This window comes from Heptranchias perlo, chromosome 4, assembly GCF_035084215.1.
Source record: "Heptranchias perlo isolate sHepPer1 chromosome 4, sHepPer1.hap1, whole genome shotgun sequence".
Taxonomy (NCBI): Eukaryota; Metazoa; Chordata; class Chondrichthyes; order Hexanchiformes; family Hexanchidae; genus Heptranchias; species Heptranchias perlo.
The window spans coordinates 96,243,939-96,256,864 of record NC_090328.1 but is presented as its reverse complement, the minus strand read 5'-3'; the positions used below and the strand labels follow the sequence as shown (position 1 = coordinate 96,256,864).

The 12,926-nt window shown below is 42.6% G+C and overlaps 1 protein-coding gene across 1 annotated transcript in view; it reads left to right on the top strand.

Moving 5' to 3' along the window:
* Positions 1 to 12,926, top strand: part of pax5 (paired box 5) — a 202,665-nt gene that overhangs the window by 170,651 nt on the left and 19,088 nt on the right. Inside the window, exon 8 of the mRNA XM_067983345.1 lies at positions 6,867 to 6,953. Within this exon, the coding sequence (XP_067839446.1) occupies positions 6,867 to 6,953 (87 nt within the window). The remainder of the gene's footprint in view (positions 1 to 6,866; positions 6,954 to 12,926) is intronic.

Here is a 12,926-nt window from a genome sequence, read left to right as displayed (position 1 = left end):
AGCTGATTTGGAGTCCGGGGATGTTTCTCAAGGGTTCTTTTGTTTATTAAACACATGTTTGCTCTAGCATTACATTCCATTTTCTATCGTGGAAGTACGGAGAGGGCAGATTACTTAGTTAAATTTTATTTTAATCATTGATACCGGCTGCCACTTGACGGATGTGAAAAATAGAAATTACCATTTCATATGTTTGTGGGCCATTGTTCAGCTTCACATCACTTCACATGCCCCAGGGGCCTGTGTTGCACCCAGAGTGTATGTTAAACTCCTGAAACACTGATGCCCCCAACACAAAATCAAACGCCCTCCCAAGTGCACCTCCTGCACCAACTCGCAGTGTTTATTGGGAGTCCCTTGTGATCCCACTAGGGGCTGGCTGCTGGGGATTTGAAGTTATCTTTCCTTTATTTGACTAATTTAAAAAAAGAAAAAGTGCTTAAGTCTCCATTGAACCAGATCTGTGCCTTGTATTGTTCTTTCATGGGACAAGACACTACCAGAATATTATTTTAAAATAAAATGCAATTGCACATCAAACCTCAGTACAAGTTTCTGAGATACTGCAGGCATCTTGTTTAAACCCAGCTATAGGTTAATGCTGCTGAAAAGATTTAGGGAGCTCCCTAATGATCAACCTAAAATAATACAGCCCATAAAAGGTTACGACAGGGAGTTTTTCATGAATATTCTTGCCTTCATTATTCTTTAAACAGTGGTGCAAAAATATTCATTTGCTTGAATCCCAATATTCCAGCTAGAGAATCTTCAATAAGAAATAACCAATTATTTTCCAATGCTACTGATTAAAATCAGCGATATTAATTGATTTTTATAATGGGAAATAATTTGGTTAATCGCAATTTTATTCGTTTTTATAATAAAGTACATGCAAATATTGAAAACAATCTAGTTCAGAAAATAGAGAGCAGTCCGTGCCCACCCCAAGCCGCACACACAGGGTACTGTTCCACTGAGCTGCACAAGACTCTGGGCTTAAATTCCTTATATTCTTAGAAAGCCACAGAAGAATGTCTGACTATGGGACCCACTGTAGCTGGTAAACCAGCGGAGATGACCTGTTTAGGGTCAGAATATTCTGCAGTTTCTGAACTAGCAGTGAGGCTGTGATTTGTCAAAGAGCTAGGTGATTTAAACGCAGTGTAATCAGTGATGCATTTTCCAACACTGACTTGGTGCCTTTGCGAATGCTTTCCACATGTGCACTTGGGATTCTCCCTACCCCCATTCATTTTAACGGGTCAGGAAAATCACAGGGTAAATGAAAGAAAGAAAAGACTTGCATTTATATAGTGCCTTTCATGACCTCAGGACGTCCTAAAGTGCTTTACAGCCAATTAAGTACTTTGAAGTGTAGTCACTGTGGTAATATAGGAAACACGGCAGCCAATTTGTATACAGCAAAGCCCCACAAACAGCAATGAGATAATGATCAAATAATCTGTTTTAACGATGTTAGTTGAAGGATAAATATTGGCCAGGGCACTGCGATTCCTCTTCTGCTCTTCTTTGAATAGTGCCATGGGATCGTTTAGGTCCACCTGAGAGGGCAGACTGGGCCTTAGTTTAACATCTCATGCGAAAGACACCTCTGACAGTGCAGCACTTCCTCAATACTGCACTGGAGTGTCAGCCTGGATTATGGGCTTAAGTGTCTGAACTATGGCTCGAACCTACAACCTCCTGACTTGGAGACGAGAGTGCTACCAACTGAGCCAAGGCTGACACCAAATGTGTTTGTGTTGTTTAGTTTCTTTGATGGGGCTGCATTTTCTTTTTAAAAAAATAAGCTGTTAATTACTGTTAATGCTGTAAATTGAAATGGTTTCACTGTTGTTGGGGTATATGTAGACATCCACTTTAATGCAGCTAATTCATGTTTCTAATAGATTGTGTTTGCGTTTCCCATTTAAATTTTTTTTAAACACAAATTCAAACTGGTTTTAATTAATTCATATGAAAAGTGAAATTGTTAAAATAAGAAATTAAATTAAATTAAATTAAATTGAGGTTTATTTTATTTCTCCCCCTCCTGAGGGTTTAATCCTAGTAGGTAGCGTGGTGCTGCTCTGCTCTCTATTTGATCTGTTTCATGCAGACTCACTTGTACTGATTCTATTGCCTACAGTCTTTATGTTAATTTCAAACATGTTTCTACCCCTGTGGACCTGTGATCCTGATATTTTAAAATGTATGATGTGCACTATGACTGTATTATATTCAGGATGTGCAGTGGGAGATAGCGAGATCTCCAGTTTAATCCACCTGGAACCTTCATAATTCACCTGTGAGTTGCCCCATCCCTCTCTCCTGGGTTACTGGATATTCCACTTGTTACCCTGTACTGTGTATGTGGACCAGGTGTAGGGATTTTAAAAATATTATTTTATTAAGATTATTACAAACATAGTATTGTGTCATGTGACTGGTCTCCCAATTCTCACCAGGTATGGTGGTGGCCATCTTGAAAATTCCTTAAATAAAGTTTGGGCTTTGCTACTGGATGCAATGCTGTTTACTTCAGAGGGAAATCAGGGAGCCTGTGAAAATGTAACCACAATTCAATTATAGACACAATGATGAATGGGGAGTGAACAATGCAGAGGGATTGACACTGGTCTTTCAACTAGGTTCAAATCCAGTCTAGATTGTTGAGATGAAAGTCTCCCCAGTCTGCTGGCTGTGAGTTTGGACAATGTCAATCCAGTTTCTAGTGGTCCCAGAGCACTTAACAGCTACTAATTAACATTAAATTGGCAATCTTGCTCACAGCGGCAATAGGATGGCTGGTCCGGGAAATGGAAAAACCTCACATTACTGTGGGGCAGAGGTGCTCAACTGGGGCAGGAACTGAAACACATTGTTGGGACAAGATGTGGGGAGACTTGCATACATTTAATGAGACTGCACCAGTGAGTGCTTGGTGCTGACACAGAGTGCAGGAAATGAGTTAATGTTGCACATTCTGATGAGCACCTAAATCATAATATAAAATAAAGACAAATGAGATAGATATCTTCTCACACCGGCTGTCAGTTGGTGCTGAAGATAGCAGGTTTTTTTAAAAATTGAATTGAGCGAAGTTTACATACAACTTCTGGGGTTATGGTACATACAACCATAAGAGCTAATCCTGCGATCCCACACTCCCATTATGGTTGTATGTACCATATTGCCGCTGTGAGCAAGATTGCCAATTTAATGTTAATTAGTAGCTGTTAAGTGCTCTGGGACCACTAGAAACTGGATTGACATTGTCCAAACTCACAGCCAGCAGACTGGGGAGACTTTCATCTAAACAATCTAGACTGGATTTGAACCTAGTTGAAAGACCAGTGTCAATCCCTCTAGGGAGTGCGGATCAGAACCTGAGCTAGAAGACTGTAGTCCTAGTTCTTCCAGCCATGCTTCCTCCGAAAATTGCTCCCACTAGGAGCATGGGATTGTGGAACTAGCCCTATAGAAATTACAGCACAGAAGAAGGCCATTTGGCCCATCATGCTTACCAGTGCTGGCTCCTCAACTGGAGCTCACTACTCCAATCCCATGTCCCTGTCCTTTCCCCGCATCCTTCTATATTCTTCCTTTTCAAACACTTATCCAATTCCCTTCCAAATGATAGCCTTTGCCTCAATAGCCCCCTTGTAGTGAAGCATTCCATGTTCTAATAACCCTCTGTGTGGGAAAAAATTCTTCTCGCCTCCCCCTTCTTCCTTCTGTTCTTAATCCTCAGTCTTGTCCCCTTGTTACCGAGTTGAAAACCAGTGGGAACAATCCTTCACCGTTTAGCTTCTCAAAACCTTTCAAAATTTTGAAAACCTTTATTAGACCCCCATGTGAGGATCACATGGTACTTGTATATACAATGAAGGCCTAATGTAGGTGCATGTATTTCAGTAGCACCTGGTATGAGGTCTGATAAGGGCCAGCATCTTTCTTTGATAGAGGGGCTTGGGTTGAGCAAGGGTGGTGAGTCAAGGGCTTGTTTGGCACTGAGTGTGTGTAAGGTTTATTTGGTGAGTAGTGTCTGGGGGTACTGATGTGGGCAGGGGTAGGAAGACACCAGGCTAATGGCATTAGTGCAAGGGAGAAATAAAGAAAGAAAGAACATGCATATTTATATACTATTTTATCACGTCTTCAGGATGTCCCAAAACACTGCATAGCCACCAAATTAATTTTGAAATATAGTCATTGTTGTTATGCCAGCAATTGCAGCAGCCAATTTGCATTCAGCAAGATCCCATAAACGGATACGAATGACCAGTTAATTTTATTTTTGGCAGTGTTGGTTGAGGGTGAAATGTTGGCCCAGGATTCGCTGCTCCTCTTCAGTTAGTGCCATGGGATCTTTTACATCCAGGGTCTCAGTTTAACGTCTCATTCAAAAGATCACATCTGTGACAGTGCAGTACTCCCTCAGTACTGCACTGCAGCATCAGCCTAGATTATGTGCTCAAGTCCTGGGACGGGATCTGAACCCATGACCTTCTGAGTCAGAGGTGAGAGTGCTACCACTGAGCTATGGCTGACACCAAGAGGTCCCACTTGCAATATTATCTTACACATGCCAGAGATGTGACTAACAGCCTGATGATCACATGGATTGATCAGATAGGAAGTAATCGGAACCCATTTGGAATAATAATATTACAATAACTTGAAAACTGTGCGGGAGTTTAAGAATTATAAATCAGAAATTGTTCCTGTGCAGAGTTCTCGTCAACTGAAATAAAAACAGTAAATGCTGGAAATACCCAGCAGGTCAGTCAGTATCTGTAAAGAGAAAGGGGAGGCTTCTGACCCTTTAGGTGTGTACTTTCTTCAGAACTGAAGATTTTTTTCTGATGAAGGGTTGGACAGGAAACAGTAACCTATCTTTTCTCTCTACGGATCCTGACGACCTGTGGGGTGCCTCTAGTATTTTTTGCTTTTAGTGCTGATTTCCAGAATTTTCAATGTTGTTTTTTATTAGTATAGCCTTGATTTTAACTTAGCCTGCCGTTGACCTCAACGGTGAGTAAAACTGGACGAGATGTAAACCGGGCGTCAGACCCGAATCTGGGCAGGTTAGGTTAAAATCGGGGCCGTGCGTGTCCTTTTTTTAGTGATGGGGATATGCAGTATTTAAACTGGATGTACTAAGGCTGGTCTTAAATCCGATTCCTTTAGTGTCTGCGGTGAATGAATGGTATTTGGAGGGGTGCTATAGGCCACACAGACATCTCACCCAGAGTGCAAAGCTGCAGAGGCTTTATTTGTGGAACTTAAAGACCTTTTAGACCCCTTAAAAACTCGATCCTTCATTTCGCTGATAATTGGGATCTTTGTTTATTATTTGTCATGTTCATTCGGTGTGATTATGCCAAAGCTTTTTTCCAAGGAGCCATACAGGCTGCTATTAAGTTCCAAATTGCGGCACCTCTGATACCCATTGGGAAGATTTTACAGCTGAAATGCAAAGGGTCCACTTGAGGCTAATTAATCAGTAATCATTAAACATTTTATGTTGTTAGGCAGGTAGCGGACTGGGATGTAAAGAGAATTGATGCCCCTTAAAATTCTTGTGTTTGATGTTTATTAAGGTGTTTTTCCCCCCTCTTTGGGACTTCTCATCACAGTTGATGATTGAACAGTTCAGCTGTCAAGAATTATCTCTGATGGACGGTGGTATTTCCACAAAGGGGCCGGCATGCTGTTTAGATGTGCATTGATCTGCTATAGTTTTACTCAGCTCCTGCCACATCTTCGGCACAGCCTGGCTCCTGCTCGCCTGCTCGATATGCAGAATATTTCTGGATGAAACGAGCGATTCTGTCACTGAGCTGACGGTGCTCAGTGACTCTTGCAGCTCTCCGCTGGTCTGTACTGCAGGAGCCTGACACCCTGACCACTGAGGCATAAAAAGCAGAGAATTGGAAGTCTGAGCCTGTCAGGCCCTGGCGCATCCCCCTGAGAGCAAGGAGGGGGAACGAAGGGAATCACATCGTGAAGTGTCGGCTTGCTTCAAATCATTTGAGCAGGAGTGCAGCTGATGAGTTTAAATTTCCCATCGCCTGCTGATTAATATGCACAGCCACGCAAATTGCCATCACCTTGTCTTCACAGCTAAAGGGTTGGGGAAGGCGGTTGTACTTCTGTCAGTACCCAAGGTGTGAGGGAAAGTTTGGGCAACAAAGGAGGCAGACTTGGTTAAATTCTAAGAGAAAACAACAAATATTTTAATTAAGTCATTTAGCCATGCACGCAATGGGTTTTTAATGGTTTAGCTAGTTATTGTATTTACTTAGCTTATGCTAAAATGTTGATATTAATTAGTTTGTGAACCGTAGGAACAAGCTATTTGCATTTGGTTAATGTCCAGAATTCATGAAATAAAACTGATGAGAATCACCATGTGGCCTAAGATCTTGCTATCTAACAACACATTCGTGATGGGGAAAGGCAATGGGGATGGAAGAGAGCAGATAAGAGAAAGAGGGACATAGAAAACTGGCGTGGAAAAGATCTACCAGACATGATGTCAGAAAAACTCCTACTAATTAGTGAAGCCAGTTGGTTGATCGTGTTAATAAATCTCAACTTTTCAGCATATTTCTTGTATCAACAAGTCCCAGATGTTACACATGATATAGTTAAATTAGTGAAGGTCTGAGTTTCACAGAAAATGAAGAAACACAGTAATTGCAAAGTGTGACTAGATGCAGATCGGTTATTAATGACGGTTTGGTTCATAATATTGAACTATTTCTTTACCATATTCCTTCCATTGGAGGACAACCCAGACTAATTAACTCGAGAATCTTTCCATCATTTCATCCTCTTTGTGCTCTCTCTTATTTTAGGAGGTGATTTTTCTGGGAGCCCATACTCCCATCCGCAGTATACAACTTATAACGACTCCTGGAGATTTCCCAATGCTGGATTATTAAGTAAGTGTGTTTTTGGATTATACAGTTTGAAAGATGTTATTGTATCATAGAGGGCTTCATGAGTTCATGTGGCCATTTTTACATGCCAGCATCATTTAGTCTTTCCTGTGTTCTGTGATGATGAGAGATGATGTACAGGTGACAGACCCTCTCTCCCAGGCTGATGAAGAAGGTCCCTAGACAGTTTATATTTAAGTTATTTTCTTCTTACATCGCCAAGCCTTAAGAATTATGCAGCTTCCAAGGACTTTATCGGTGCTGCTTTGCATCTGGCCACTAGCAGGTGCAAAAGACCTTCCTGGAATTGATTCTGTCTCTTCCTCTTCTCACTCTGCCCCACTTCAGTGAGCTGTTTGAGAGCAGGGAATCACCATTGGCACTCTGGGTGCGATGCCCTCTTCCTGTCACTCCATAACACAACTCTAGGTACCACGGTTAATCGTCAATTAGTTCCTAAAAAGAGGGCACTGGGATTAGATAATTCCCAGCTTTCCATATCACTTTGTTTGAGGTAATGTGTTGATTAAGTAATTCATTAAATATAAAGGGCAGCGATGTAGTGTGGTAAGTTATATATTCACGAATAAGGTGCAGTATTTGTGGGGTAAGGATATATTAAGGTGATTGGCAAAAGAACCAAAGACGACATGAGGAAAAACTTTTTTAAGCCGCGAGTAGTTATGATCTAGATTGCACTGCCTGAAAGGGTGGTGGAGGCAGATTCAATCATGGCTTTCAAAAGGGAATTGGATAAATACTTGAAAGAAAAACATTTGCAGGGCTACATGGAAAGGGCGGGGGAGTGAGACTAGCTGGATTGCTCTTGCAGAGAGCCAGCACGGACTTGACGGGTTGAATGGCCTCCTTCTGTGCTGTAACCATTCTATGATTCTATGTTATTAAGGTATAATGTGAAAGCTACAGTGTATATAAGATGGGGATTTAGTACAGGTATAATACTTAAAGTACAACATGTGATATATTGTGTTACAATGTATTACATATAATGTATATCATTCCATACCATTACATTATATTTATGTTATACCCTATAATCTTATTTGTGCCTCTTGTGTATCTGTTGTACCAGAGGAGCAGGACTGGGCCTTTCAGTCCATTGAGCTTGCTCTGGGATTTTGTCAGTAATAGCAGCTCTTTTTCTTCAAAAAAATCCTTTTTACTACAAACTACCTCACTAACATTGTTTTCTACTTTTTTTTTCTATTCCCCCCCCCCCCCCCCCACAAATGCTGCCTGGTATAAGTAATACAGAGATGGTACTTGGCACAATATATACATTAGACACAGGTACCCAGCGACTGAGCGTGAGCTAATGCAGGTTTGATCCCCGCTTACCCTGTTCTCGACTTGAGGTCGAGGAGGTATCAAGCGGAGGCTGCACCATTTCTCCGCAGGGGGAAGGGAAAATAGGAGCGCAGGGTCACCACAAGTGATCCTTCGTACCTCCTGACAGCTGGTTACAGGGTGCGTTCAGTGAGGTCTGGAGCAGGCTGTCTACTACCTCCTGGGAGCGGTGGAATGAAGGTCTGAAGATAGAACTTTACATGAAAAGTTTAGAAAACACTGTATCGTAGTTTGGTGCTCTGCATGTGTGTGCATATTTACATATATCTATTTAAGTGAGTTAGTATGTATAAACATGCTTTAATGTTATGGTATGGTATGATAACATATACTAGAAACAACTATAAAATGATGCACAATATAAAATGTACCATGGTATGTACAAAATGCATTAATATAGTTGAGTATATAAAATATGACACATTGTGTAATATATAATGTAACAGTAAAGTAAGTGATGATAAGGTATTTAAAGGAAGTACAATATATAGAGAATGCAGTGATATGGCATGATATATTGCAATGCAGGACTTGGTGTGGACAGGGTACATAGGCTGGGTTTTCTGAGCCACTCAGTAAAGGGCAATTAGGATAAATGCTGGCCTTGCCGGTGATGCCCACAACCTGAGAATAAATAAATAAAATGATAGGGCAAGCTGTGTTAGGCATATTGTGTTTTCCACCCCCCTCCCTGATTTTCCTCTATGTCCTGCCCTCAGATGATTCTTTACACCCAAGCTGTGTCCTTTGGTATTTTCTGAAAATTCTAGGCCTGCATGTTCTTGTGTTAAAAATGTGCCCTGTCCTGTTTTGTAATCTCTATGATCAGATGCCCATCATGCTTCGTAATGGACAATTATATCACTTGTGCAGTCAATTCTCCTTCTCCCAATGACCATGGGGGTTTTAAACCCCAAGAACGGGTGGGTTGGGGGTGGGAGGGAGTTGAAAATGATTGTTTTTTGGGTCGCGACCGCAACCCGGCTTTATTTCTAGGTTTAATGTTGGCGTGTAAAAGTACAGGCTTCCCACTGGGAATGCAAAGTACGAGCATTTTGTGATTGAGACCCAAAAAAAACAACTATTTTCAACTTTACCCGCCCCCAACCCACCCGTTCTTGGGATTTAAAATCACCCCCCATTTGTTTTGTCACCTCTTTAAAAAAAAAACTAAGAAAGGGCAAGTGGTTGTAGATGAAGTCCAGATGTGTCTGTGTTGGGGAGAATGAGGGGCAGGAGAGGTGGTGGGTTGGCGGGGGGGGGGGGGGGTCCTATTATCTGTACTAGTCAGACGCTGCTTCAGAACCAAGTCAGGATTGCACACATATCTGTAATTCACTCCAAACATCCATTACTCTATATCTGATTTGTTGCACTCTGCATGTTTATCATCATTAGAATCTCAAGCATGTCGCCTATGAGATCCTCAGCTAAGTTATGCAAACACCTCATTCATGACTTGTACATATCCATTGGGTTGCCAACATTGTCCCCATCAGACATACCGGCCACAAGCCCAATGTAGAGCATTTTCCTCGACCGTCTCCCATTCTATTAAATGGATTGGTTAAAAATCCCAGTTAAGAACCGAGAGAGATTATTTCTTCCTGAGACTAATCGTTCACGTTTATATTTCTAATACAACATGACACAGACGGTCTGTCCTTGCCTCTTACAGCATTGGCTGGTCTGTGAGGGCTTCAGGTGATCCATGCCTTTTCACATGATAGTGGCTCAACATGGCTGCCCGTTTCAGAGCATCAAATGACGTGGAATTCCGTCAGTTGGCAGTTGTGAGATGTGATTGTTTGGGGTGTGCTGAGGAATGTGTACAATGCAGATGTTGATAAGACTGAAAATTCAAATAGAATGCTTAAAACAAAGTATAAATGAATGAAGAGGAAGAGAGTTCAAATTGATACTTTAAAGGAACACTAAATGCAAGTAACAAAATCTAATGAAGAAAAATGATCCAATTTCATGCTCTTTGAATGTGATAACTCCTGTGCCATTTTAGCTCATTACTTTTAACTTGACGTAGATCAAGATAAATTTCTTTTGATGCATTGTTCCTATCTCCTCACTGACACCGATATGTGTATACTGCAGAATTTAACTCGAGCTGACAGAATCCCCACTCTAATACACCCAACTACTTAAGCTTTTATTTTTTTACAAGGGTATGGGGTCATTGTATCTGACTGTTTGCCCCACGACTGTTAAATAATTGGGGCACTTCCTAGGCTGAGGTCATGTCCTCTAGAGGTACCTTGGCGTATGAAAATGACTTTGACCATTAGGGTTCCTGAGATGGTGTGAGAATGATGGATGTTATTGAAGTGCATTCTAACTGATTAATTTTAGAGTAAATGCTGCTGCATTTATTCAACAATCTCAGCACTGTATACCAGCCTAACAAAAAATTTACACATGCAATTTTTTCTACTGCTTCCAAATGTTTCACTCTCATATTAAGGTGACCTAACCCAACCAAAAGGACTGGACAGTCGGGCTCACCTCCATGGGTGATATCAATGAAATGGGGATGCTCGCTGATGATTGCACAGTGTTCAGTTCCATTCGCAACCCCTCAGATAATGAAGCAGTCTGTGCCCGCATGTAGCAAGACCTGGACTGTATCCAGGCTTGGACTGATAAGTGGCAATTAACATTCGCGCCAGGCAATGACCATCTCCAACAAGAGAAAGTCTAACCACCTCCCCTTGACATTCACCAGCATTACCATCGCTGAATCCCCCACCATCAACATCCTGGGGTGGGGGGGTCACCACTGAACAGAAACTAAACTGGACCAGCCACATAAATACTGTGGCTACAAGAACAGGTCAGAGACTGGGTATTCTGTGGTGAGTGTCTCACCTCCTGACTCCACAAAGCCTTTCCACCATCTACAAGGCACAAGTCAGGAGTGTGATGGAATGCTCTCCACTTGCCTGGATGAGTGCAGCTCCAACAACACTCAAGAAGCTCGACACCATCCAGGACAAAGCAGCCCACTTGATTGGCACCCCATCCACCACCCTAAACATTCACTCCCTCCACCACTGGCGCACTGTGGCTGCAGTGTGACCTCTACAGGATGCACTGCTGCAACTCGCCAAGGCTTCTTCGATAGCACCTCCCAAACCCGCGACCTTTACCACCTAGAAGGACAAGGGCAGCAGGCACATGGGAACAACACCACATGCATGTTCCCCTCCAAGTCACACACCATCCTGATATATATAAATATATCGCTGTTCCTTCATCGTCGCTGGGTCAAAATCCTGGAACTTCCTACCTGACAGCACTGTGGGAGAACCTTCACCACACGGACTGCAGTGGTTCAAGAAGATGGCTCACCACCACCTTCTCAAGGGCAATTAGGGATGGGCAATAAATGCCGGCCTCGCCAGCGATGCCCACATCCCATGAATGAATAAAAAAAAATTTTTTTAAATGTGGCTCCTGATTCAGCTGCTTGCAGTTGCCATGGAGATGTGGCTAAGCTCTCTGTCCAATTTTTGCTTTTTCCTTTTGGCACAGCCCATTCTCCCCACTCAGTACTAAACCTGGTGACATGGCTAGGCTTGTCAGCTTGTCCTCACCTGATTCCATTCTTATCTATCCAGTCATAGCTAGAGAATCTCCTGCAATGGCTTCTCTTCCTGCTCCCATACTATTACCTCTGGAGTCTCCTAAGGCTCTATCCTTGGCCCCCCTTCTATTTCTCATCTACACACTGCCCCTCGGTGACATCATACGAAAACACGACGTCAGATTCCACATGTATGCTGATGACACCCAGCCTACCTCACCACCACCTCTCTCAACCCCTCCATTGCCTCTGATTTGTTAAGCTGGTTGTCTGACATCCAGTATTGGATGAGCAGAACTTTCCTCCAATTAAACATTGGGAAGACCGAGGCATTGCCTTCAACCCCCTCCACAAATTCCGTTCGCTAGCCACCGATTCCATCCCCCTCCCTGGCCATGGTCTGAGGACGAACCATTCTCTTTGCAACCTTGGTGTCCTATTTGATGCTGAGCTGAGCTTCCAACTCCATATCCTCTCTATCAACAACACCACTTACTTCCACTTCCGTAATATCTCCCGTCTCAGCCCCTGCCTCAGCGCATCTGTTTCTGACACCATCTTTCATGCTTTTGTTCCCTCCAGACTTGACTATTCTAATGCTTTCCTGGCCTGCCTCCCATCTTCCACCCTCCATAAACTTGAGCTTATCCAAAACTCTGCTGCCCATATCCTAACTTGCACCAAGTCCCATTCCCCCATCACCCCAGTGATTGCTGACCTACATTGGCTCCCGGTCCAGGAACGCCTCAATTTTAAAATTCACATCCTTGTGTTAAAATCCCTCCATGGCCCTCATCCCTCCCTATCTCTGTAACCTCCCATAACCCTACAACCCTCCAAGAATTCTGCATTCCTCTAATTCTGGCCTCTTGTGCATCGCCAATTTCCATCGCCCCACCATTGCCTTCAACTGTCTAGAATTTAAGCTCTGGAATTCTGTTCCTAAACCCCTCTACCCCTCTACCTCTCTCTTCTCCTTTAAGATCCTCCTTAAAACCTACCTCTTTGAC